Below are 24,375 nucleotides of genomic sequence, written 5' to 3' on the forward strand. Positions count from 1 at the left end.
GACGGCTCGCCCACCTGGGGCGGTTCGGCGCCGTGCGCTGGTCTCCCGGGCGTCGGCTGCCGAAGTCCTTCGGGTGAGGGCGGCTGGCTTCCAGGGGGAGGCTCGTGGGTTGGTCAGGGTGGTCTAGTGTCTGAGCCCGAGGGCCAGGCAGGGCCGCCGAGGCGGGCGGCTCTGAGCCCGGCCGTGGAGCCCCGGCCTGGGCGCCGCTGCGCGGTCGCTGCCGGGCGGACTACATTTCCCAGAGGCCCGCGCGGGTGCGCCGAGGCTGCGGTTCGTAGCGGGATCGGCGTTTGGGGCGGCTGGATCGGGGTGTGTGAGTCCGAGAGGCAGGACTGGGCTGTGAACGTCCAGAGCGTGCGACCGGGGTGTGCTGGTGTGTGTTCGAAACGGGTGTGTGAGAGGTCAGCCAGCGCGGGGGGCCCCGGGAGAGGCTGAGAGATCGTGGAGAAGGGGGGTGATGTGTGTGTGTGTGTGAGACCGCGAGCATATTGGTGTGTCCGGCGTGTGAGATTGTGTGACAGTGCCTGTGTGAGGGAGACCAGTGTGTATTGTGTGTGCGTGTGTTAGAGGTAGCAATTGCAGTGTTTATGTATCTATATGCGCGACCTTTGAGAATGTGTGTGTGTGAGAGAGAGAGGAAAACTAATGTGTTGAGACCAAAGTGAGTAGGAGAGAGGCTGGACCATGGTTCGCCACTCCGAGGTTTGCAGATACAGCCTCTGTGCGGTCGTGGAGTGTGCGTGAGTGAGGCAGAGATGAGGGGCCGTGGGTGTGTGAGAGATTGAATTGGAGTTGTGTGTGTGATGTCTGTGATCACCATGTGCGTTTGTACATGACCTCTCTGAGGCGGTGGTGTGACTGCAGTGATGTGCCTTCCACTGGATGCTTGTGACTGTGTCCTTCCTGTGATCAGGGGGTATGTGAGACCTTGTATCAGTGTCTGTGTATCACCCTGTGTGGTTGTAACAGCGCCTGTGTGACTATGCTGGTTTGGGGGAGACTGCTTGGAAGGTTGATAACTTTCCGCCTTGTACATGTTGATTTATGGAATTGTGTCTTGCCAGGATAAGAATGCTGGGGTAGAATTCCCTGCTCCCAGTCCCAAGAGTTCCACTGAGAAGCAAGAGGTGGGGTACCTGGAGCTCCTGATTGGAGCAGGGGACACCCTCAGTTCTGGGTGACAGAAAGGAGGGGAAACCAAGGGGTTGAGGACAGAGATGAGAGGGAAGGTGGTAGAATTGGGTGCTAAAGGATCCATTGTCATGGAGGAAAGCAAAGGTTTGGCAGGAGGAGGAGGAGAACCCTGTCCTCTGATGGCATTCAGGAGTCCGATTTTCAAACTGTAGACTGTATCAAAGCATGAAGCGGAGATGTGGGAAGGAAAGAGTCCACCTTTACCTACAGAGAAAGCAACAATTTCATGGGATTATTTTTAAAATAAGGTGAAAGAAGATAATGTATGCAGAGTATCTAGCGCATCTTGTTAGTTTTATTCATAATAAGACCAGGAAATGGGAATGCAACTTTTAGGAAAGATCAAATTTAGGACCTCGAGCTTGAGAGAAAGAGTCATAAGTTAGACCCCTCAATCACCACTGGTTGCCTGTAATCTCTTGGTTATGTGGGCAGTGAAACCAAAGAAGGCGGGGAGGAGGACGGGGAAGACAGAATTCTTACGCTGCTGATCGTGGGAGTGCAGAGAGGCCCTCACCTTCTCACTCTCCTTTTTCTTCTTCCAGCCTTACCCTCCCAGGACAGTGCTGTTCTCCAAGAGAGAAGCCAGGAAAAGAAGGTGAAAATGACAGTTGAGCTAGTGAAAGCCATACCCCAGGTGAGTTATTTCATTTCTCTTCCTCGAAAGGCAGCCTTACTGTTTAGGACTTAGTAAAGCTGTTTTCTTTATGAAAGTCCCTTGACTAACAGTCTTTGGAAAAGACCCTGAGGCTGGGAAAGACTGAAGGCAAAAGGAGAAGGGGGCAGCAGAGGATGGGATGGTTAGTAGCATCATCTATTCAGTGGACATGAGTTTGAGCAAAACTCCGGGAGACAGTGAAGACACGGAAGCCTGGTGTGCTGCAGTCCATGGAGTGGCAAAGAGCTGGACATGACAGCGTCTGAACAAGAACAACAACAGCCTTATCTGAGGGCCTGGCTCCCACCTCTCCCAGGGAGCACTCCCCTTAGTTTTTTACAATAGAAACCTTGCAGATAGCGGTGGGGGGGGCGGTATGCATACGCATCACACTCCGCTTCCCCAATTTCTGATATCTTACATTAAGTTTGGTGAGTGCTATGCTTGGTCGCTCAGTCGTGTCCGACTCTTTTTGATCCCATGGACTGTAGCCCACCAGGCTCCTCTGTCCATGGGGATTCTCCAGGCAAGGATACTGGAGTGGGTTGCCATGCCCTCCTCCAGGGGATCTTCCCGTCCCAGGGATCAAACCCAGGTCTCCCGCATTGCAGGTAGATTCTTTACCAGCTGAACCACCAGGGAAGCCCAAGAATACTGGAGTGGGTAGCCTGTCCCTTCTCCAGGGGATCTTCCTGACCGAGGAATTGAACCAGGATCTCCCGCACTGCAGGCGGTTCTTTACCAGCAGAGCTACCAGGGAAGCCCTGAATGAGCCGACGTTGATAGACTATTACTAAGTCCATGCTTTGTTCACACTTCCTTCGTTTTTACTCAGTGTCCTTTTTCTGTACCAGGGTCCTAGCCAGGGCGCCACGTTACATGTAGTAGTTCTGTCTCCTTGTACCTGACAGTTTCTCATACTTTCCTTCTTTTTGAAAACCTTGTCAGTTTTGAGAGGTTCTCAGGTTATTTTGCAGAACATCTCTGAAATCTGATGTTTTTTCCTCTGATTCGACTGGACTAATGTATTTTTAGAAGGAAGATCACAGAGTTCCATTTTCCTCATGTACCATACATCCAGGGTCCACACTATCAAGGTGACTCACTACTATACTTTGAGAGCCTAGTTGAGGTGGCATTACCAGGTCTCTGCACTGTGAGTTGCTCCTTTTTGCCCCACTTGTCCACGCTGTCCTCCCCTCTCCATTGGCAACTACCAGTTCTAGCTCTGTGTCTGTCCAGTCAGTTTCTGTCTTGTTTGTTTAGATTCCGCAGTTAAGTGGGATCATACAGTGTCTGTCTGTCTTTGTATGACTTCTTTCACTGAGATAATGCCCTCTGTTCCATCCATGTTGTGGTAAATGACAACACTGAGCATTACAAAGACTTTTAGTATTTTCATTGGAAATAAATGTGAAGATGAAAATGCCTGTAACACTTTAAAAAATTTCTCACAACTCTCACAGATATAGAAATCAAAGGAGTGGTTACTAGGGGGAAGGAGGAGACAAGATAGGGGTAAGGAATTGAGAGCTATAAACTATTATGTATAAAATAAGCTACAAGGATATATTGTAGAACACAGGTAAATATAGCCAATATCTTATAATAACTATAAATGGAGTATAACCTTTAAAAATTGTGAATACTATATTGTATACCTGAAACTTATATAATATTGTTTGTCAACTATATCTCAATTCAAAAGAAAAACACCTGCGAATCTCTCAAAATTGACCAAAAAAAAGAAAATTGTCTTGATCTGCTGGTGATTATAACTGGGCATTGTCTTTAAGAAACTGAAAATAACTATTTTTGGTTTCATTTTGACATTGTCTAAATATATACTGGCTTGTTGTACTCAGATTTAGTACACAAGGTGGCTGTGTTGCAGTCCTGCACTGGGTGCTTTCTCAGGTTGCTCTTCGGGTCACTGACGTGTGGCATGACATGCTAATTAATTCTTAATGGCACAGCATTAAAAACCAGTTGCATTCTAGGGGAATTCCCTAGCATTCCAGTGGTTAGTGCTTTCACTGCTGGGACTGGGTTCAATCCCTGGTTAGGAAACTAAGATCCCACAAGCCTTGAGCCTTGAGGCTCGGCAAGCACCCCCCCCCACCGCCCCCCCCCACACACAAAAAAAACTGCACTCTAAATATATTTTTTATTGTGTCAACAAAAAAACCCCCAGCCATGTCAGTTCAATGCCTCTTCTCCTTAAAGCACTAGGATCCCATAGAGTACCGTTTCCATAATATCAACCTAAATATTCTTTTGTGTTGTTTTTGAAGGTTCAGCCATAGACACACATCCTCCTTGAAGCCCTTCTCTACCGCCCTGTGGCCATCTGTCCGTACTTCCCCAGGCCTGGAAGCTCCCGTGGACAGAGGAGCTTGGTCGGCTGTAGTCCATGGAGTGGCAAAGAGTCAGACGCAGCTGAGCACACACTCACACACACCAGAGAAATGGATTCGCATCATTGTATACAGTACAATTTAGCAACTTCAATAAGAACTATTTAATATTATATGTTTAAGGGTTTTTTCCTCAAAGGGCTATTTCTCACATAATGTAGGGCCAACTCAATGCTTAAGCTTGAAGTCACGTGTGGACATGAGCATTGCTTGATCCAGAAGGTCTTTGTGTTATTGCAGGACCTGGTGACATTCAAGGATGTGGCAGTAGACTTCTCCCAGGAGGAATGGCAATGGCTGAGCCCTGCTCAGAGGAGTTTGTACAGGAGGATGATGCTGGAGAACTATCAGAGCCTGGTTTCACTGGGTGAGGATCTTTTCCCCCTCTGTATAATTCAGAATTACCCTCAGGGACTCTTTACTTTTTTTTTTAAATTTGTTGTGTGTCGATCAGAATTGACTCTGGACAATGAAGAGGATGTTCAGGAACTGGTGAATATCTCAGGTTGAGTCGGTGATCTGGGTGTGTATCAGATATTTCGTGAGTGTGCCTTTTGGTCAGCTGGGAACACACGGCACGCTGTGACCCACACTGGTCTCCTGTGCTGGCCTGTTTCCTCTGTCCTGTAGTCGTGTTACCAGCATAACAGGGTTCACCAAGAATAGAGCCAGATCGTTATGAATTCAGAATGCTGCTTTAAAATCTGTATATCTTTATTAACTTGCAGAAAGTGAACTAGCGAGGCACACGCTGAAAATTGCTTTAGATGTTCTTAGGGGGCTAACGCCCTTGTCATCGCTAGGGCCATGTCAGGGGCTAGTTTAGCTTTGCCTTGTCTGGAGGCCCCTTTCCTCCTGCTTGCTTGTGGGTCACTAAATGTTGTGAAACTCAATGTATGTCTTTGACCAAATTTGAGAAATGTTTGATCGTTAATTTTTTTCTACTCTCTTCTTCTGGGATTCCAGTTGCACACATGTTAGAATCTTGGATATTGTGCCTTAGGTAACTAAGGATGTGTTCCCTTTTAAAAATCTTTTTTCTCCGTCAGCTTAGATAATTTCTGTTGATTCATTTTCAAGTTCACTGCCGCTTTCTTTGTCCTCTTCAATGTCTTGTTAAGCCCATCTAGTGAATTTTTAAATTTCAGATACTGTATTTTTCAATTCTAGACTTTTTACTTGGTTCTTTTTTATAATTTCTATTTTGCTGCCAAGAGTATTACAAGCATATTTTCCTTTATATTCTCGAATATAGGATATAATATCTGTTTTAAAATCCTAGTCTACTGATTCCAGCATCTGTGTTGTCACAGGTTGGGTCTCCATTAATGCCTTTTTTTCTGAGTATGATTCACTTTTTCCACTTTTTAGGGAGTAATTAGATTTTTTCCTGGACACTATAAATACTACATTATAGAGTTTTAGGATTCTGTTACATTCCTTTGAAAAATATTGATTTTGTTTTTCAATCAGACAGTTAACTCACACTCCAGACTGTCTCTCAGTTCAGTTCAGTCGCTGTCATGTCCAACTCTTTGCGACCCCATGAATCACAGCACGCCAGGCCTCCCTGTCCATCACCAACTCCCGGAGTCTACCCAAACCCATGTCCATTGAGTCGGTGATGCCATCCAGCCATCTCCAAACCGTCTCTAGGGGTCCTTTATATTACCTCACTTACTGCTGTCCAGTGATCTTCTAAAAATGCTGGGCTGCATTTCTGCCTCCAGTCTCTTAGAAAATGATTCCACTTTGATAGGATTGGCTGTTAGCAGCCCCACTAAACTATGCCAGAAGCTTTATATAGCTGTCACTCCTTGAATTATTCATTTCCATCATGTCGTTCCATCAGAATTGAGGGACCAGCTGAAATGTCCAAAACATGACCAATTTTCATACCTTTTTCTGTATGCAGGACTTTGTATCTCTAAGCCATCTGTCATCTCCTTACTGGAGCAAGGGAAAGAGCCCTGGATGATGATGGAGAATGAGCTGAGAAGCCCATTCCCAGGTGAGTGTGGGAGAGCCGGAGGGGGGAGTCCTTCCTAGGCAGTGGCCCCGCCATTTGCACAGGTGGTCTTTCCTCCTTTCTTACGCTTCTTAGAAACTCTTCTCAAAGAAGCATTCAGAGCTGGCGCCCTGGGACAGCCCAGAGGCCTAGGGTGCGAAGGGAAGTGGGAGCGGGGAACGGGATGAGGGGGACACGTGCATACTGTCGGCGACGGAATGAAACACCAATACTGCAGAGTGGTTTAAATTTTTATATTTTAACACTTGCTTTTTACAGCTGCTTAATTTTATATCTCTTGCACAACAACCTACAGGGCAAGCTGCCAAGCACTATGATTTAGAGACTATATAGTGCGCAGGCGCAGGGCGAGATAACCTTTACCTTGGCTTATTTACTGCAGCCAAGACTTTGTTTTGGGGAACTTTTTTATTAACTTAGAATCTGTTTTGTCTCAAGGTCTGTTTTTTTTGAGGAATCAGAGAAACGTCTTTGTGTGCAAGCAATGTTCTTTTCCCACGGGAACAAATAGGATTCTTAGCTGAACATCTCGTTTGCAAGAATGCTCAGCCCTGGTTGAGAGTCTCGTTTGCAAGCACTTCTCAACCTTCTTTAAACCTAGTTCCCTACACATACCTGTGGCCAGTTCATGTTGATGTATGGCAAAAAACCATCACGATATTGTCAAGTAATTATCCTTCCATTAAATTAATTAAAAGAAAAAAAAAAAGAAGCTCTTCTCAAGCCTTCCAAACCTGGGAGACTGAAAGTTGACTTCTTAGCGTGAGCTCCCCAGATATCTTCTCTTCTGCTTGTTTTTCAGTTGCTCAGTCTTTTCTGACTCTGACCCCTGGCCTATAGCATGCCAGGTTCCCCTGTCCTTCACTGTCTCCTAGAGCTGGATCCATTCACGGCCACTGAGCTGGTGAGGCCATCCAACCATCTCATCCTCTGCTGCCCCCTTCTCCTTTTGCCTTCAATCTTTCCCAGCATCAGGGTCTTTTCCAATGAGTTGGCTCTTTGCATCAGGTGGCCAAAGTATTGGAGCTTCAGCTTCAGCATCAATCCTTCCACTGAATATTCAGGATTGATTTCATTTAGGATTGACTGGTTGGATCTCCTTGCAGTCCAAGGGACTCTCAAGTCTTCTCCAACACCACAGTTCAAAAGCATCAATTCTTCGGCCCTCAGCTTTCTTTATGGTCCAGCTCTCACATCCAAACATGACTACTGGAAAAACAATAGCTTGGATTATACAGACCTTTATCAGCAAAGTGATGTCTCTGCCTTTTAATATGCTGTCTATGTTTAGCATAACTTTCCTTCCCAGGAGCAAATGTCTTTTAATTTCATGGCTGCAGTCACAGTCTGCAGTGATTTTGGAGTCCAAGGAAATAAAATCTGTCACTGTTTCCACTTTTCCCCCTTCTGTTTGCCATGAAATGATGGGACTGGATGCCATGATCTAAAGTTTTTTCACTTTCTGCCATTACAGTGGTATCACTGGCATATCTGAGATTGTTATTTCTCCCGGCAATCTTAACTCTCTTTTAAAAACTCATTTTGCAAAAATCTTTATCCAGCTCCTTTCCATCCCCTTTTCCTTTTGACATACTGACTTAACATAAACGTCTCTGTTTTTTAAATCTTAACTCCAGAATTGGATGCTGCATGGAAATCATAACATACCCTGCTACTTTAAATCAGTTTTTGCTTTCCTGTCACAAATAGGAAAAATCCAGATCCTACCAGCTCCTTCTTAATTTTCCAGCCTTATCTTCCGTTATGTTTTAGCTTTTTCACTGTACTTTAGCCCAGAGTTTTCTTCATGATGCAGGTTATCAAGGTATGTTCCGTATGTGTTACAGGTATTCCCGCATCCTGAGTCTCTAAGCCGTGAGAGACTAGATGAGGTTAGAGGCAGTCTGAGTTCAAGTCTGACTCCCTCTGGATCATAGGCAGTGTCTTAGGATTATCATTTTCAACAAGTGCCTGATGTACAGTTGAAAAGCACCGCTCTATCCCATAGGTCGCCTTTTCTGAACTCGCAAGCTCTTTCCCACTCAGGCTTTTGTTTTTCCTGTTTTCTCTGCCTAGAATGCTCTTCTCTTGGCTTTCTGTCTATGCCTGGCTTTCAGGCCAGAGCTCAAAAATCATCTCATTGGACACCTTCCTGACCACTTCATATAATGAACATTTCCCTATTCCAACCCATGTACAATCTGTGAAGCCACTGTTTCTTTGTAACACTCAGGAGAGCCCATAATTAACTTGTTTTGGGGGTGTGTGCTTATTTTTTGTCTCCCCCTCTGAACCTAAATTTCACAAAGACAAGGGAATGTTGGGATCGCATATGATATTATGCCTTTATGAAATTCTCCTTTCACTTTTGTAACAGTGTTTGATCTTTACATTTGGGGATGATGTGGACTCTATACTTCTAGGATCCTCCAAATATTAGAAGGGAAATAAGCTCGGTTTAGACACGCTTTATAGTTTGGTTATGTAGGAAGCTACTATCAGCTTTAAAGAGGAAAACAGAAAGAGGAACTTTCCTGATAAGAGGTAATAACTGTGCATGTGAAGAACAGATACAGGAAGAGGGAAAGGGGATAAAGAAGCCTATTGTAAATCTGATGGGACACTGAGTGACAGTATGGCTTTAGGTATTATTCAGTGATTAAGGCAGCTTGGCATCCATGTTGAGAAAAGCCAAAAAGGTAAGGGATAACCATGGCTCTCCACGGGAGGCCGGAAATGAAGACAGCCTTCATACAACAAAGTAAATTTGAGGGAAGAGCAGATGACGCTGTCATCTTCCTGCTTTTCTCTTTCTAGGATTGCTCCCTTCAGTCCATCTACGTAAGAAAAACCGTGGGGAATTGGTTTCTTGAGTTCTCATGGACCCAGTTCTAGAATTATTGAAGTTTGGGTGTTCCTGATACCATGAATGACATGGGGAGGAAGCCTGTTAATATCTCAGTATTTCTTAATTGCTTTGGTAGATTTGATCCCTCCCATCTCTGAACTTTTATACTAGTTTTCCTTTTTTACCACATGGATTCATTTTTGATATATTATATTTTCTTCTCAAATTACTTGCTTTGTTGGTCTTGTCTTCCTCATAACTTTCTGTACTTCTCTAGAACAACTGTCTTTAATTACGTTAGTGTTCCCCATGCTTGACATGTAGTAGAAAACTAGGGAGCACTGGACTAGTCAGTAATTTGTTGTCATAGTTCTTGATGTCACCTCGTCCCTAAAGCTTTCTCTTGGTGTCACCTCTTCTATGCACATTTCTTTATAGATTTATCAAGAATTTCTTCCTTGTGCCTGAGTTCCTGTGATATACATTAAGTGACTTAGTAGTAGTGTATATATATAAGGCTCATTTATTTCTTCCCGAAAGCTTATATTCTATCTCACAAGGTAGGAAAGGTAGTGATGTGGTAGTAAATAAGAATTTAATTAATAACAGTGATACCAACCTGCATATCTCTGTAAGACTAGTTTCCACAAAAAGACACCTGGCAGAACCCTATTAAGATGTGATAGTTTTCCTAGGCTGGTGAAAGAAAGATGATGAATGGAAAAATCCCTTAATATCCACTCTGAAGTTCAGGGATCTATGAGAAATGAAGAGCATTTACTTTATTAAAATACATGGAAATGGCTTATGGGAATGCTTTTTTCTGATTATGAAGACATGATTCTAGGATTTTGCCTAAACTCCAAGAGAAGTCACAAAGCATAAGGTATTTGTGGTTTCAGGGAATCTACAGAGATTTTTGAGTGGCAGAGTTAAGTGGTAGTATTGGTTTTTTAAGAAAATTAGCCTGGCTGTATATGCAAGTCTCCTAGACGAGGGAGAGAATAGAGGAAGAGAATTTGATGTATAGTCTGTTACGTTAATACAGGCATAAAATATTACTGCCATTGCAGCCTGCACCTTCAGGGCTCTGTTATCCTACATTTAATTTTCTAAATCACCGTTTCCATGTTCTTCTATGAGCTCTCATTCTCTGGGGTCTGCTTACATATTTTTTTCAGTTGAAATACCTGTGCATAATATATTTTGTGGAGTTCATTATTTTCAAATCACCTTTTCTGTGTTAAATGTTTCCTTTGTTATAGCCCATGATAAAGGAAACATTTGGTTTTTTGAATCTTTCAGATTGGGAATCTATACATGAGACACAAGAATTACCTCTAAAGCAGTTTGTATGTGATGATATGTTAATGGAGAGAATTGCAAGCTATGAACGTGAATGTCCTACTCTTGGAGAAAATTGGAAATGTGAAGATCTTTTTGAGAGGCGGTTGTTAAGCCAAGAGACATTTATCAGGCAAGAAAGAAGCACTCCTAAAGAAACCTTCACTGTGGAAATAGACCACAGATATAACAAACCTGAGAAATTTGTTCCTCTACACAGTATAGAAGAGAATATTTATAATAATCACAAGTCAGATAAAAAAAACTTTTCCAAAAATTCCATGGTATTAAAACACAAGAAAGTCTATGCAGGAAAGAAACTTTTTAAATGTAATGAATGTGAGAAAACCTTCACCCAGAGCTCATCTCTTACTGTTCATCAGAGAATTCATACTGGAGAGAAACCATATGAGTGTAAGGACTGTGGGAAGGCCTTCAACCAGAGTCAACACCTTGTCCAGCACCACAGAATACACACTGGAGAGAAACTCTTTGAATGTAAGGAATGTAGGAAAGCCTTCAGCCAAAATGTACATCTTATTCAACATCAAAGAATTCATACTGGAGAAAAACCATATAAATGTAAGGAGTGTAGAAAAGCCTTCAGCCAGCCTGCACACCTTGCTCAGCATCAGAGAATTCATACTGGGGAGAAGCCTTATAAATGTAAGGAATGTGGCAAGGCCTTCAGTGATGGCTCCTCCTTTGCCCGACATCAGAGGTGTCACACCGGCAAAAGACCCTACGAATGTATTGAATGTGGGAAAGCTTTCAGGCAGAACACATCGCTTATCCGTCACTGGAGATATTACCACACTGGGGAGAAACCCTTTGACTGCATCGACTGTGGCAAGGCCTTCAGCGATCACATAGGACTTATTCAGCACAGGAGAATTCATACTGGAGAGAAACCCTACAAATGTAACGTGTGTGGGAAAACCTTCAGCTATGGCTCATCCCTGACTGTGCATCAGAGAATTCACACAGGAGAGAAACCATATGAATGTGATATCTGTGGGAAAGCCTTTAGCCATCATGCCTCACTCACCCAGCACCAAAGAGTGCATTCTGGAGAGAAGCCTTACCAGTGCAGAGAATGTGGGAAAGCCTTCAGGCAGAGCATACACCTTGCTAGCCATCTGAGGATCCATACTGGAGAAAAACCCTATGAATGTAAGGAATGTGGAAAAGCTTTTAGCATCAGTTCGCAGCTGGCTACTCATCAGAGAATTCATACTGGAGAGAAACCTTATGAATGTAAGGAATGCGGGAAAGCCTTCAACCAGAGGGCACACCTCGCACAGCACCATAAAATCCATACTGGAGAGAAACCTTACGATTGTACTGAATGTGGTAAAGCCTTCAGCCAGGCTACCCGCCTTGTCCAACATCAGAGAGTTCACACAGGAGAGAAACCCTATGAGTGTACTGAATGTGGGAAGGCTTTTAGCGACAGCTCGTCCCGTGCTCAGCATCTGAGACTCCACACAGGCCAAAAGCCCTATGCATGTGTTGACTGTGAGAAGGCATTCAGAACAAAGTCATCACTCACTTGTCATCAAAGATGTCACACAGGGGAGAAGCCTTACGAATGTAGTGCATGCGGTAAAGCCTTTAGCCATCGACAGTCGCTTACTGTTCATCAGAGAATTCATTCCGGAGAAAAACCCTATCAGTGTATGGAATGTAGGAAAACCTTCAGCCAGATTGGACACCTTAATCTACACAGAAGAATCCACACTGGAGAGAGAGCTTACGAATGTAAAGAATGCGGAGAAGTCTTCAGACAAAGTGTGCACCTTGCTCACCATCATAAAATCCATGCTGCGGCGTCGTCTCCAGCCCTGAGCTCTTCCCCACCCCCCGTGTCACCAAGTCCTGGGGGTGTGTCTGCTGAGTATTTCTGGAACTCATCCACGTCTTTCCATCCTCATTGCCCTAATCCAAAACATAGTCATCTCATCTGGACTATTCCAATTGTCTAAACACTGGTCCCTCTGCATCCTCTTTTGTCTCCTCCAAGTTCATTCTTCACACTACTTCCACAGTGGTCTGTTCAAGTGTAAATGTAATTATATGACTCTCTTAAAACCCTCGGTGTGAAAATTTAAACTACTTGATGCATACCAAGTGCTTAGCATAGTGCCTGACCCAGACTAAATGCTCTAAATGATAGCTTAGTATCCTTCAGAGTCTGCTTGAAAGCTGTTTTTAAGCAGTGAACTCTGGAAGACAGTATATGTACTTGGAGATCATAACAGTTTTTTAAACTGAAACAATGTGAATGATGAGGATTAGCATGTGTTAAAGCTTAAACATTAACACGTTTAAAGCTTTATACAACCACATATATGACTATATTCCTTTGTTGGTGAGAAAATTCAACATGACCTAATACATAGAGTATGTTTTAGGAAGTATCTAGAACTCTGGATAAGACTGGAACAAAAGAATTAGAAAATAACTGGGAATAATGCAAGACTATTTAGTAAAGGCAAAAAGTAAAAATTCCTAATATTTAAAATGGAAGAAGCAGAGAACTTGAATAGTCTAGCCCTTTTTTAAGACACCTGGTTTCACAGATTAATGCTGAACCTTCAAGGACTCATAATTAAGCTGTTCTAGAGTACAGGAAAAAAATAATTGAAATGGACTATTTTGGAGTACTTCTAACCTCTGTTAAGGAGAACACAGGTTATGAATAAATGGAGATCCATGTTTCTAGAAGGAACTTTTAGTACTGTAAACATGTCTGTACATTTGGTCAGTTCCAGTCACAATTCTTTTAGGATAATTTTCCACTGACAATTTTGTTCTGAAAATCAATGTAGAATGGTAAATAGGAAAGCATCACAAGGAAATTTTTGAAAAATGATTGTGTCCCCATGAATTTGCTTGCAAAAGTAATCATTTTTCATGTGTCAGTGGGGGAGATAGATTACTTAAATGGTGCTCGACAATTATCCAGCTGGAAATAAAGTCAGACCCACATCTCACCCCTTACAGAGACGTTCATTCTGTGTAGATTAAAGATATAATAGGAAACACAATATTAAATTTCTGAGAAGAGAATGTAGAATATTTCTATCCCCTTGAGTTCAGGTAGGCTTTAGTAAGCAGGACACAGAGTCCAGAAGTTATGAAGAAGGACAGTATTAGGTAAGACCATGTAAAAAATTTAAGCTTTTCCATGGTATAAGATACTATGCAAAGTGAAAAGACACACGACTGATATTTTATATATATATTACAAAGGGTATAGTCCTTATAAAAAGCGCTGTTGCTTTATGTGGCAGCCTGGATGGGAGGGGAGTTCAGGGGAGAATGGATACATGTATATGTGTGGCTGAGTCCCTTTGCTGTCCACCTGAAACTGTCATAAGATTGTTAACTGGCTATACCCCAATACAATACAAAAAGTTAAATGCTGTTGTAAAGCAGCAAGTAAGAGACCCAGTCCGACAAAATCAGGTAAGATACACAGTATGACAGCAACTCTAAATGAAAACAGTCAAGGAAAATCTTAATTGCACTAATGATCAGATAAATGGAAATTTTAAAAGTTCTCACCACCAGCACAAACCAGCACACACATTATGGGTAATAGCCAGTACTGTTACAGATGTGACATTTTTATACGTTGGGAGGGTAAGTAGGTAGAAAGCCATTTTCGAAGGCAATATGGGAATCACTACCCACTCCAGTATTCTTGCTTGGAGAATCCCATGGACAGAGGAGCCTGGTGGGCTGCAGTCCGTGGGGTCACAAAGCAGCAGACATGACTGAATGCCTAGCACACTAACACTAACATGGTATTGTGTATCAACATATAAAGTGTAATTAATTAATCACTGCTGCAATTCTAGGGAGTCATCTCAAAAAGCACAGGCACAAAAATATAGACGTACATTTACCACAGAATTTTTAAAAACTTGGAACAGCTTAAGTATCCAGCAGTAGTAAGTTGATTAGTTAATTTTGGAAAATCAGTTCAGTAGATTATTATGCAGTAACTGAAAAGAATGAGGAAGATCTCTATACTCACAAAACTATGCCTTGTAGTTTATTGAGAATGTAATTTTCGTAACTGTAATACGGCGTAGTTACAAGTACATAAACTCTTTAAAGTTAACGTGAACTATGTTGGTTTTGTCTGCAATGCAAATAGAAACCATGCATGCACAGATTCCTTCCCTGTTGGTCGGGCTGCTCTGATGTCATTCCCTGGGGTTTTCTTTGTGTCACCAGCTTGTACACAGTTCACGTTAGTCCAATCAGACACTCTCTCCTCGGGACTCAGGTGGGAGCTGAATATGAATCATCTCTTGGCCACAACATTTAAGATGCTTCCTGAGTTCCCACTGCTCTGCTTCCTAGAACTAAAATGTTTCATGTTCTTTCCAGGTTGTCCCCCCACCAGCATTTTGTTCTCATTTTAAAATAAGATTAAGTTCTTTTGCTGTCTATCAGGGAAAACTAACCAGTATGGAAATTGGTTAGCACTGAGTGGGTTTCAGGCCAAAGATTCTTAGAAAGTGTGGAATTATGATTAAAGTGTGGCTATTGGGTGAAATGGAGCAGAGCAGTACAAGGCACCTAATCCTGTTTTGTGCCATGAAAGTAACAGGCCTTCATAGCAACAGAAAGACAGCTCGTCAGCTGAGGTCTGGATGGCTCTTTCCTTGGATGCATTAAGAGGACAGAAGGTGCCAGTCCATGGAGTATGTATGATGCCTATTCAGAGCAGAACTGGGTAACAGAAAGCAAGAGGGTAAAAGGACTTATTTAATAAACTTTTTTGCTTTAAGGCATGACGTAGCACCCAAGTCATTCGTGTAACATAATTGAAAGACTTCTTACAGCTTTTATTGTTCAGTCGCTAAGTCAGGTCTGACCCTGTGACTCCATGGACTGCAACAGCCCAGGAAAGAAAAGCAGGAAGCAGGACAGGATGTGTGTGCCCCTGGGAGGGAGGTGTGAAGAGGGAAGGTGCTCACACCTCGGGGAGCGCCGGCACTGATCAGGGGGAGAGCGAGGGGGCTTCAGCAGCTGGGAGGGGGCACAGCCGCAGGCAGAACCGAGAGAGGCCCGCCAGGTCAGCGCTGTCACTGCGCTCCCCAGCCCCGGAGGCTTCCAAGGCTGTGTGGGGAGACACCTGAATGCCATGGGGACAGAGGGCCATTCAGGGCCCGTGAAAGGGGGGGGGAGTCACAGCACCCTTATTCTCAGGGCCCGTGAAAGGGGGGGAGTCAGCACCCTTATTCTCAGGGCCCGTGAAAGAGGGGGGGTAGTCACAGCACCCTTAGAGGGGGGAGTCACAGCACCCTTATTCTCGGCGTACTCCGGCGGGGGCAGCGCCTCTGAAACCCCACTGTGACACGCGAAGGGCTCAGCCTTGCTCCCGTGGTCGGCTGTGGGCTGGTGCTCCAGAACGGCTCAGCTGACTCCCGTCCTGCTCGGTGAGCCCTCAAGGCCGGAGCCGGGACTTCCAGCAGGGAGACATGGGCATGGCACCAAGCTTGCTTCCGGTTCCACTGGTCAAAGCAGGCCCCATAGCCAAGGCCGGGGTGGTGTGGGAAGGGCTGACTGGAGGGTGTGGCTACAGGGAAGGGTGAAATGTGCCAATCACTAGTGCAGACCGCCTGCATTACCAGGAATTACGGAGGACTACAAGGTCTAGTTTAGGAGACCAGGGTTCGATTCCTGGGTTGGGAAGATGCCCTGGAGAAGAGAATGGCAAGCTGCTCCAGTATTCTTGCCTGGAGAATTCCACGGACAGAGGAGCCTGGTGGGCTACAGCCTATGGGGTCGCAAAGAGTTGGACACAACTGAGACGTACACACACACAAGGTCTAATCAGACGGCAAGATCTCCGCAAGCTTATCCTAAGTAATTCATACGGTCTGTAATTTATAAGGGCTTCCTGGTGGCTCAGCTGGTGAAGAATCCACCTGCCCCTGCAGGAGACGAAAGAGACTCAGATTCCATTCCTCGGACAGGAAGATCCCCTGGAAGATGAACTGGCAACCCACGCCAGGGTTCTTGCTTGGAGAATCCCATGGACACGGGCCTGGAGGGCTACAGTCCATGGGGCTACAGTCAGATGCAACTGCGTGCACACGCACACACACAAGTTACAAAGAAGAAAAGTAATCATCTTACCTCTATATTCTCCTTCCCACCAGTCAGCAAGCTCCTCTCCCTCGAGGCAACCGCTCAGAGCAGTTGCCTCGTATCTTTCCAGAATATTCTATGCATGCATAAGCAAATTTTTACGTGGATATTTGTTTATATGCATAAATATTCTAAAAAGTTATATAATGCTCCTTTCTACCCAAATGGTACCGCATGGAATGGTTTTCCAGCTTGCTTTTATTCATTGTCATCTGAGACCCTCTGTGTGCTTAGACAGGCAGGTGGATGTTACCATTTCACACAGTTTGGGCATAAGCTATTTTTTATCTTTTTTTTTTTCTCTAAATTGTTTTGTTTTTTTAAAAAAATATTTATTTATTTAGGGGGAATAAGATTTATTATAAAGAACCCCTTATGATTATTTAAACCTCATTATGATTTGTTTAGCTCCAGAAAAAAAAAATTGCTGAAAAATATTTCTCAATTGTGCTCTGCTGCTGCTGCTGCTGCTAAGTCACTTCAGTCGTGTCCGACTCTGTGCGACCTCGTAGATGGCAGCCGACCAGGCTCCCCCGTCCCTGGGATTCTCCAGGCCAGAACACTGGAGTGGGGTGCCACTTCCTTCTCCAGGGCATGAAAGTGAAAAGTGAAAGCGAAGCCGCTCAGCCGTGTCCGACTCGCAGCAACCCCATGGACTGCAGCCCACCAGGCTCCTCCGTCCATGGGATTGTTCAGGCAAGAGGACTGGAGTGGGGTGCCATTGCCTTCTCCATCTCAGTTGTGAGTGAAGCCTTTCTTCCAAATTTGACCTGTGTTGTAGGGCAACTAGGACCTCTCTACATAAAAGAGAACGTCAACATTAAAAACAAAACAAAACAAATTGCTATGACATTTTCAATCATATAGAAAGGTATAAAGTATAGTACATGCCCATATTCAATATTTTTTAAAAATAACTTTGGTAACAAGAAAATATGATACCTGTACGTTTAAAATAAGGAAATGCACCATATTTTGTAATATATATGTGCTTTAAAAATAGGTTGTGAAAATCGGTCTATATGTCTATTTTCCAGGTCAATTTTAAGGTAAATTACAGACATGCTCTCACTTCCTTAGCTTGCATCTCTAAGGAAAAAACAATTTGTACTCACTTCAGCAGAACCTATACTAAACAGAAAGAAAAATAAAGTATCTTCTACACAACCACAATATCCTTCTCACACAATGAAATGAATAATTTCTTAATATCACTGATCAGTCCATATTCAGATTTCCTTGCTTCTCCCACCAAGACAGGTTGAAAAAGTGATTTAATTTTATCAGAAACTAATGTGTCAAGCCCAAATCACTGCAGATGGCGACTGCAGCCATGAAATTAAAAGATGCTTGCTCTGGAAGAAAAGCTATTTAATGTGATTTCGACAGCACATTAAAAAGCAGAGACATTATTTTGCCAACAAACGTCGTCTAGTCAAGGCTATGGTTTTCCAGTGGTCATGTATGGATGTCAGAGTTGGACTACAGAGAAAGCTGAGCACCGAAGTATTGATGCTTTTGAACTGTGGTGTTGGAGAAGACTCTGGAGAGTCCCTTGGACCGCAAGGAGATCCAACCAGTCCATTCTGAAGGAGATCAGTCCTGAATATTCATTGGACAGACTGATGTTGAAGCTGAAACTCCAACACTTTGGCCACCTGATGCCAAGAACTAACCCATTTGAAAAGACCCTGATGCTGGGAAAGATTGCAGGCAGGGGGAGAAGGGAACGACAGAGGATGAGATGGTTGGATGGCATCACCAACGCAATGGACATGAGTCTGAGCAAGCTCCGGAAGTTGGTGATGGACAGGGAAGCCTGGCGTGCTGCAGTCCATGGGTTGCAAAGAGTCGGACACGACTGAGCGACTGAACTGAACTGTGCCTTGTCTGTGAACTGGGCATATTAGCTTGTGGAGAGGAGCAAATGATCAACACGTGGAGACACACACCTCCCTGCCCACCTGGCCTCTCAGTTCTCAGCCCTGTAGAGGAAACCAGGGAGGGCCTGGGAGGAGAGAATCTGTCTGCTTTTTTTTTTCCTGTCCTGTCATTTTCTGCACAGGGCTTGGCACACAAGGGGTCGTGAAGAAATGCCAGGCGAATGAATGAATAAGAGAAAAACCTTCCTTGCCGGCCCAGTGGTAAAGAATCTGCCTTTCTAATGCAGGAGACACGGATTCAATCCCTAGTCTGGGAAGAGCCCACGTAGCAACTAAGCCTGTGCACCACAACTAAGCCCATGCGCCACAACTGAGCCTGTGCGCTGGAGCCCACGAGCCGCGACCACTCGGCCCACGAGCTGTGACCACTGAAGCCGAGTCCCCTAGAGCCTGTGCTCCACAGCAGAGAAGCCCCCACAATGAGAAGCCTGAGCACAGCTGGAGAGGAGGCCCTGCTCACTGCAGCTAGAGAAAGCCGTACAGTCGCAAAGACCCAGCACAGCAAAAACGGAAAATAAACACACAGAGAGAACAGCGCTCTGCCGGCTGGTGTCCTGCAGGGTCAGGAACCGCAGTGTCTGAGTCTTGCCTGTATTCAAGGCATCACCCAGGCCACAGCACAGCAGGTCCTGATGAAGGGCTTACCGGGAAGGCCCAGGGGAGCCACCGGGGCGTCTGTGGGGAAGAACACTGCAGGCAGAGGTCCGCTCCAGAGCCAGTGCCAACGTCCTGAGACAGGGGCATGACGGGCTTGTCGAAACAGCCATGGGCCAGTGTGGCTGGAGCAGGGCAGGGAACAAAAGGGAGCCATGGCAGGGTGGGGAAGGCCACAGGCGAGTCCGCGTGGGGCTGGATGGCCGGGGGAGGACTCTGCCTTTGACTTCCTGAAGTGGGTGGATTACGAACGGTCTTAATTACGTTTAATGGGATCTCCCTGGCTCTTGGGTGAAGAACGGAGCATCGGGGTGCCGGTGGGGACCTCCATCATCCATGAAATGAGCGTTCTGGCACATGACAGAGCTGAAATAAATAACTACTGCTCTATGGTTTATCCCAGGTGGCTCTGTGGTAAAGAACCCACCTGCAATGCAGGAGATGCCGGTTCCATCCCTGGGTCGGGAAGATCCCCTAGAGGAGGAAATGGCAACCCACTCCAGTATTCTTACCTGGGAAATACCTTGGACAGAGAAGCCTGGTGGGCTACAGTCCACAGGGTTGCAAAGAGTTGGACACGACTTAGAGACTAAAACAACAACAACACACCAGCTCTAAATTTTTTTCTTTATAAATCCATTTTTCACCTGGACAAGTCTCCCCTTTCAACTCTTTGCTTCTGTTCCAGGAATACTTGCTTGTGCGTGCTAAGTCGTATCTGCCTCTTGACCACCCCAGGGACTGTAGCCTGCCAGGCGCCTCTGTCCTTGGGATTCTCCAGGCAAGAATACTATATCGGGTTGCCGTTTCCTTCTCCAGGGGATCTTCCTGACCTAAGGATGAAATCTGCGTCTCCTGTATTGGCAGGTCGGTTCTTTACCACTGTACTGCTTGAGCCGTTTTTCCAGGAATACTTAACACACTAAAAAAATAGTGATATGTACTACCTCCCTGCATATTTCTAGTAATTATCTTTCAAGACCCAGGAATCTTTTCCCAACATCTCCAAGAATGTAATTGTTGAAAAAGATGGTTCATTTTATTTTCTGCACTGGTCAACACCTTTTACAAATAACATGTTTAATATAGCTTGTATATCCTCATTTACATTTTCAGTCACGACGGTTTGTTCCAACTCTAAATGAAGCCAATTTCATCCTGAACGTTGGTGAAAGTGAATCTATAATGAATCTCTTAGCTTGCTAAATGTGCTAAGTTGCTTCAGTCGTGTCCAACTCTTTGCAACCCATAGACTGTAGCCTGCCAGGCTCCTCTGTCCATGGAATTCTCCAGGCAAGAATACTGGAGTGGGTTGCCATTTCCTTCTCCAGGGGATCTTCCCAACCCAGGAATCGAACCCGGGTTCCCTGCACTGCACGCAGATTCTTTACCCACTGAGCTACGAGGGAAGCCCCTTTTTGGCTTGAGTTCATATGAAATGAGACTCTCCCGTCTGCAACCAATAAAACCCCAAAGAATGGAACAGCTGAGGCATGTGTTTCTTTTAAGGGCCAGTTGCGGCTTGTTGAACACAATCAGCCGGAGACAGGAGTGGAGAGGGAGAGAAGCCGACACTTTACCTGCCCTAATGTCTCCAACAAACTCAAAAGAGGCCACTCAAAGTCCTATTAACACAAAATGACTCAGAGAGTCGAAATACACATACCCAGGGAGTTTAAACAGCAGGATGGAAATATCGACCACTATTAGACAGGGTAAAACTGAAGGCAAGGGATTACCTTAGTTAAAGACAATCATTTCCTATTGGGCAAAGGATTAAGAATCGGAGTTTAACCAACAGTTACTGCGTGCCCACTCTACACTTGGCACTGTGCCGGGTGTTTCACATGTATTACTCAGTGGACAAAGACGTAGCAATGCTGTATATTATATGCACCAGATCACAGCTGCTAAATACACAGTGTATATTAATAAAAGCAGATTGACAAACGTAATCAGTACTAACAGATTTTTACACAGCCTTATTGGCTTTTGACATGTAGGTTTGGACAAAACTAAATAGCATGTGACTCTGAACAATGTGATCGATAAGACGAAGTTGACTAGCTGACATGTAGTTTTGAATTCTACTGACAGAAAATATGTATTCATCTTAAGTGTCCATGAAACACACACAGACACTGGATATGCTCTAGGCCAGGATAAAGGCTTCTTGAAAGGCCCTGAAAGCAGACGTGTGACGGCCCACACTCTCGGCTCACAGCGCAGTGAACTGGGAAGAAACCTCTTTTTAAATAGACCTTGCCGCTGAGTTTCCAATCACTCTTTAGAAACCCTGCAATAAAATACTTAGGCAACAACAAGATAAACAAGAACACGAATTATCCTTCTTTGAGATGTGGCCAAGGCTATAACCAGAAGTACATTTATATTATTAAATGCACTATTACAGCAAATAGTTTTATAAAAAGAATATAAATAAATTAAGAGGTCAACCTAAAAATTGAGACAAGGAATAGAAACAACAAAAAAATAAACCCAATACACGTTAAAGGAAAAATAATTATAAACTAGAGAAATAATGGACATAAACAAGTCCTAATGCTGGTTCTTCAGAAGAATAATAACTAGATAAAACTTTGACAAATCAAAGGCAGAATGGGGACAGAATAAAGAGAAGATTTTGTTTAATTATATTGGGGCTGACCAAAAAAATTCATTCCAGTTTCTCTCTACCATCTTACAGAAGAGCCCAAATGAACTTTTAGTTCAAGCCAAAAAATACTGTTCATAAGTAAGCTAATCATCTGGAAGAAAATATTCAGTGGAATGAAGAATAGCCTAAGGAACAAAAGAGTACTATAAATCATCAAAATTAATGGAGTTAAAAAGTATTAACGAGCTGAAAACAAGAGAAGAAACGGAGAAGCCATCTAAGAACGCACGGAAACCTCCCTTCCATAGCTCTAGGACCTGATCCCTTTCCTGAGTTCTTTACGCACGTCAAAGAATTGATACTTTTTACACTACAAGAAAGGATTTCCCTGATGGCTCAATGGTAAAGAATCTGCCTGCCAACACAGGAGACCCAGATTCTATCCCTGAGTTGGGAAGATCCCCTGGAGGAGGAAATGGAAACCCACTCCAGTAACCTTGCCTGGGAAATCCCACGGACAGAGGACCCTGGTGGGCTACAGCCCATGGGGGTCACAAAGAGTCAAGACAGGACTGAGCACAGCCTAAATTACAGATCAAGTATTCAAAAGCACAGCAGAAGGTCAAACGTTACCCAAGTCCTTCTATGATGCGAGCTTAGCCACGACACCAAAACGAAACAAAGATAGCACCAATCTTATGGAAGAAGATAGAGGCAAGAATCCTACATAAAATGTCAAGGAACAGAATTCAGTATCTGAGAAGCCAGGTGTGCCACCACCCTGAGAATGCAAAGGCGATATGCAACTGAGAAATTGGCTCAATTTCATTGCTTGTATGTTGCACACGTCTTCACCTTCTCTGAAGTCACGCTGCATCTTCCACTTGGTGACATCTTGCATTTAAGCAGCATTCTGCTTCTCAAGAGTACACAAAATAATACGCACTTACAATCGAAGATGTCTTACGTTCAGCGAAATACAGTAATGCAGAAACGGCACGTGAAAAGGTGAAACATAAAAGTCATCTCAATGGGTGTGTAAAAGGCATTTGATAACATTCAAGACCTATTCCTGATTTTTTAAACCAGGGCTCTTCCTTAACATGACACAAGGCCTCTATTTCAAAACAAGAGCCACCTTTATAGTTAAATGTGAAACATCATGGGCATCCCAGTTAAAACCAGGAACAGAAAGGTCACACACACCACCAAGACTATGGTCGTTTGCTGTGGAGCCTTGGACCACTCCACAAAGCCCTGAAACAGAAACAAAGAAAACGTATAAGTATCAGCGGGGGAGGGAGCCGCCACTGTCACTTGTAAAAACCTGGGATTACAGAACTGGGAAAGAAACAGTGTATCAGGGATTGCCCTGGTGGTCCAGTGGTTAAAACTCCATGCTCCCGATGAAGGTGGCTGAGGCTTGACCCCTGGTCAGGGAACTGGATCCCAACACGCCACAACTAAGAAGCAACCAAGAATTCACACAGGCAACTAAAGATCCCACATGCCTCAACTAAGACCCAGTGCAGCCAAATAAATAAAGAAAAATTTTAAAAAGAAAAAGAAATAGCCTGTCAGCTGTAGAGCTGTTTTAATGAAAAACTGCAAACACCTGGATGGGAGGGGAGCTGGGGGAGAATGGATATGTGTGGCTGAGTCCCTTTGCTGTTCGCCTGAAACCACCACAACACTGCTGATCAGCGATACTTTAGTACAAAATACAAAGCTTAAAGCTTGAAAAAAAAAAAAACAGAAATACAATAAAATCATAGGTGTGGTGTTTCTTCCTCTCTCGGATATTCAAGAATAAACTTCCTGGGACTTCACTGGTGTCAGTGCCTGAGATTCTGAGCTCCCAATGCTGGGGGCCCCGGTTCAATCCCTGGTCAAGGAACTAGGTCGCACGTGCCGCAGCTAAGACCTGGCATGACTAACTAAATAAACATTTTTAAGAAAGGATAAACCTCCTGGCCCACAGAATTACTTTCTTCCCTTGAGCCATCCCACTGGGAGCCAGCACTTATTTCTACACTACCAAGGTTGGTTGTCCAGCTTGCCTCCTCCCACCTTGGGTCAACAAAGCCTTTTTCTAGCTTGAGCCAGTCCAAGTTGGATTTCTGATATCTGATTGGCAGATGGGGACCCTCACATGTTGCCAAGAGTGATTATATGCTTTCTTTCTAATACATAAAATAAATATGTAAGTAAAAGAACCACTGTTACTATTTCACATATTGATGTCTTATGCCCCCCCAAAGAAAACATTAGGTCTTCCAATGCAAGGAAAGTGCTCAATCATTCTTTCTGGTTTTACTCAGAGTACTTGGATTAAAACACAGTAAGTAATTAGTGGCTGGAGGGATGGAGGGATGAGTAGGCAAAGGGGTGGATGAAAGAAGGCACATCCTTCCAACAGTCACCAAGTAGATGGATGGATGGGTGAGTAGACAGATGTGTGGAGAGAAGGATGGGTGAGTGGGTGGGCCGAAAGGAT

At 44.2% G+C, this 24,375-nt stretch overlaps 2 protein-coding genes across 11 annotated transcripts in view; one reads left to right on the forward strand and one right to left on the reverse strand.

Moving 5' to 3' along the window:
• On the forward strand, window positions 1–14,622 carry ZNF471 (zinc finger protein 471). Of its 10 annotated transcripts, none has more exons than XM_042231240.1 (6): window positions 1–73; window positions 1,065–1,127; window positions 1,740–1,831; window positions 4,510–4,636; window positions 6,185–6,280; window positions 10,452–14,622. In XM_042231240.1, exons 3-6 carry the CDS (start codon window positions 1,799–1,801, stop codon window positions 12,473–12,475), a joined length of 2,280 nt encoding a protein of 759 aa, XP_042087174.1. In that variant the 5' UTR covers window positions 1–73; window positions 1,065–1,127; window positions 1,740–1,798; the 3' UTR covers window positions 12,476–14,622. The 10 variants fall into 10 exon arrangements, with proteins under 10 accessions (XP_042087174.1, XP_042087178.1, XP_042087176.1 ...); XM_042231244.1 differs by lacking the exon at window positions 1,065–1,127 and adding an exon at window positions 4,147–4,343; XM_060399151.1 differs by lacking the exon at window positions 1–73 and adding an exon at window positions 275–401.
• Window positions 6,518–24,375, reverse strand: part of SMIM17 (small integral membrane protein 17) — a 24,228-nt gene continuing 6,370 nt past the window's right edge. Inside the window, exon 4 of the mRNA XM_042231291.2 lies at window positions 6,518–23,135. Coding sequence (XP_042087225.1) covers window positions 23,025–23,135 — 111 coding nt within the window. The 3' untranslated portion in view covers window positions 6,518–23,024. The remainder of the gene's footprint in view (window positions 23,136–24,375) is intronic.

This window comes from Ovis aries, chromosome 14 (genome assembly GCF_016772045.2).
Source record: "Ovis aries strain OAR_USU_Benz2616 breed Rambouillet chromosome 14, ARS-UI_Ramb_v3.0, whole genome shotgun sequence".
Lineage (NCBI taxonomy): Eukaryota > Metazoa > Chordata > Mammalia > Artiodactyla > Bovidae > Ovis > Ovis aries.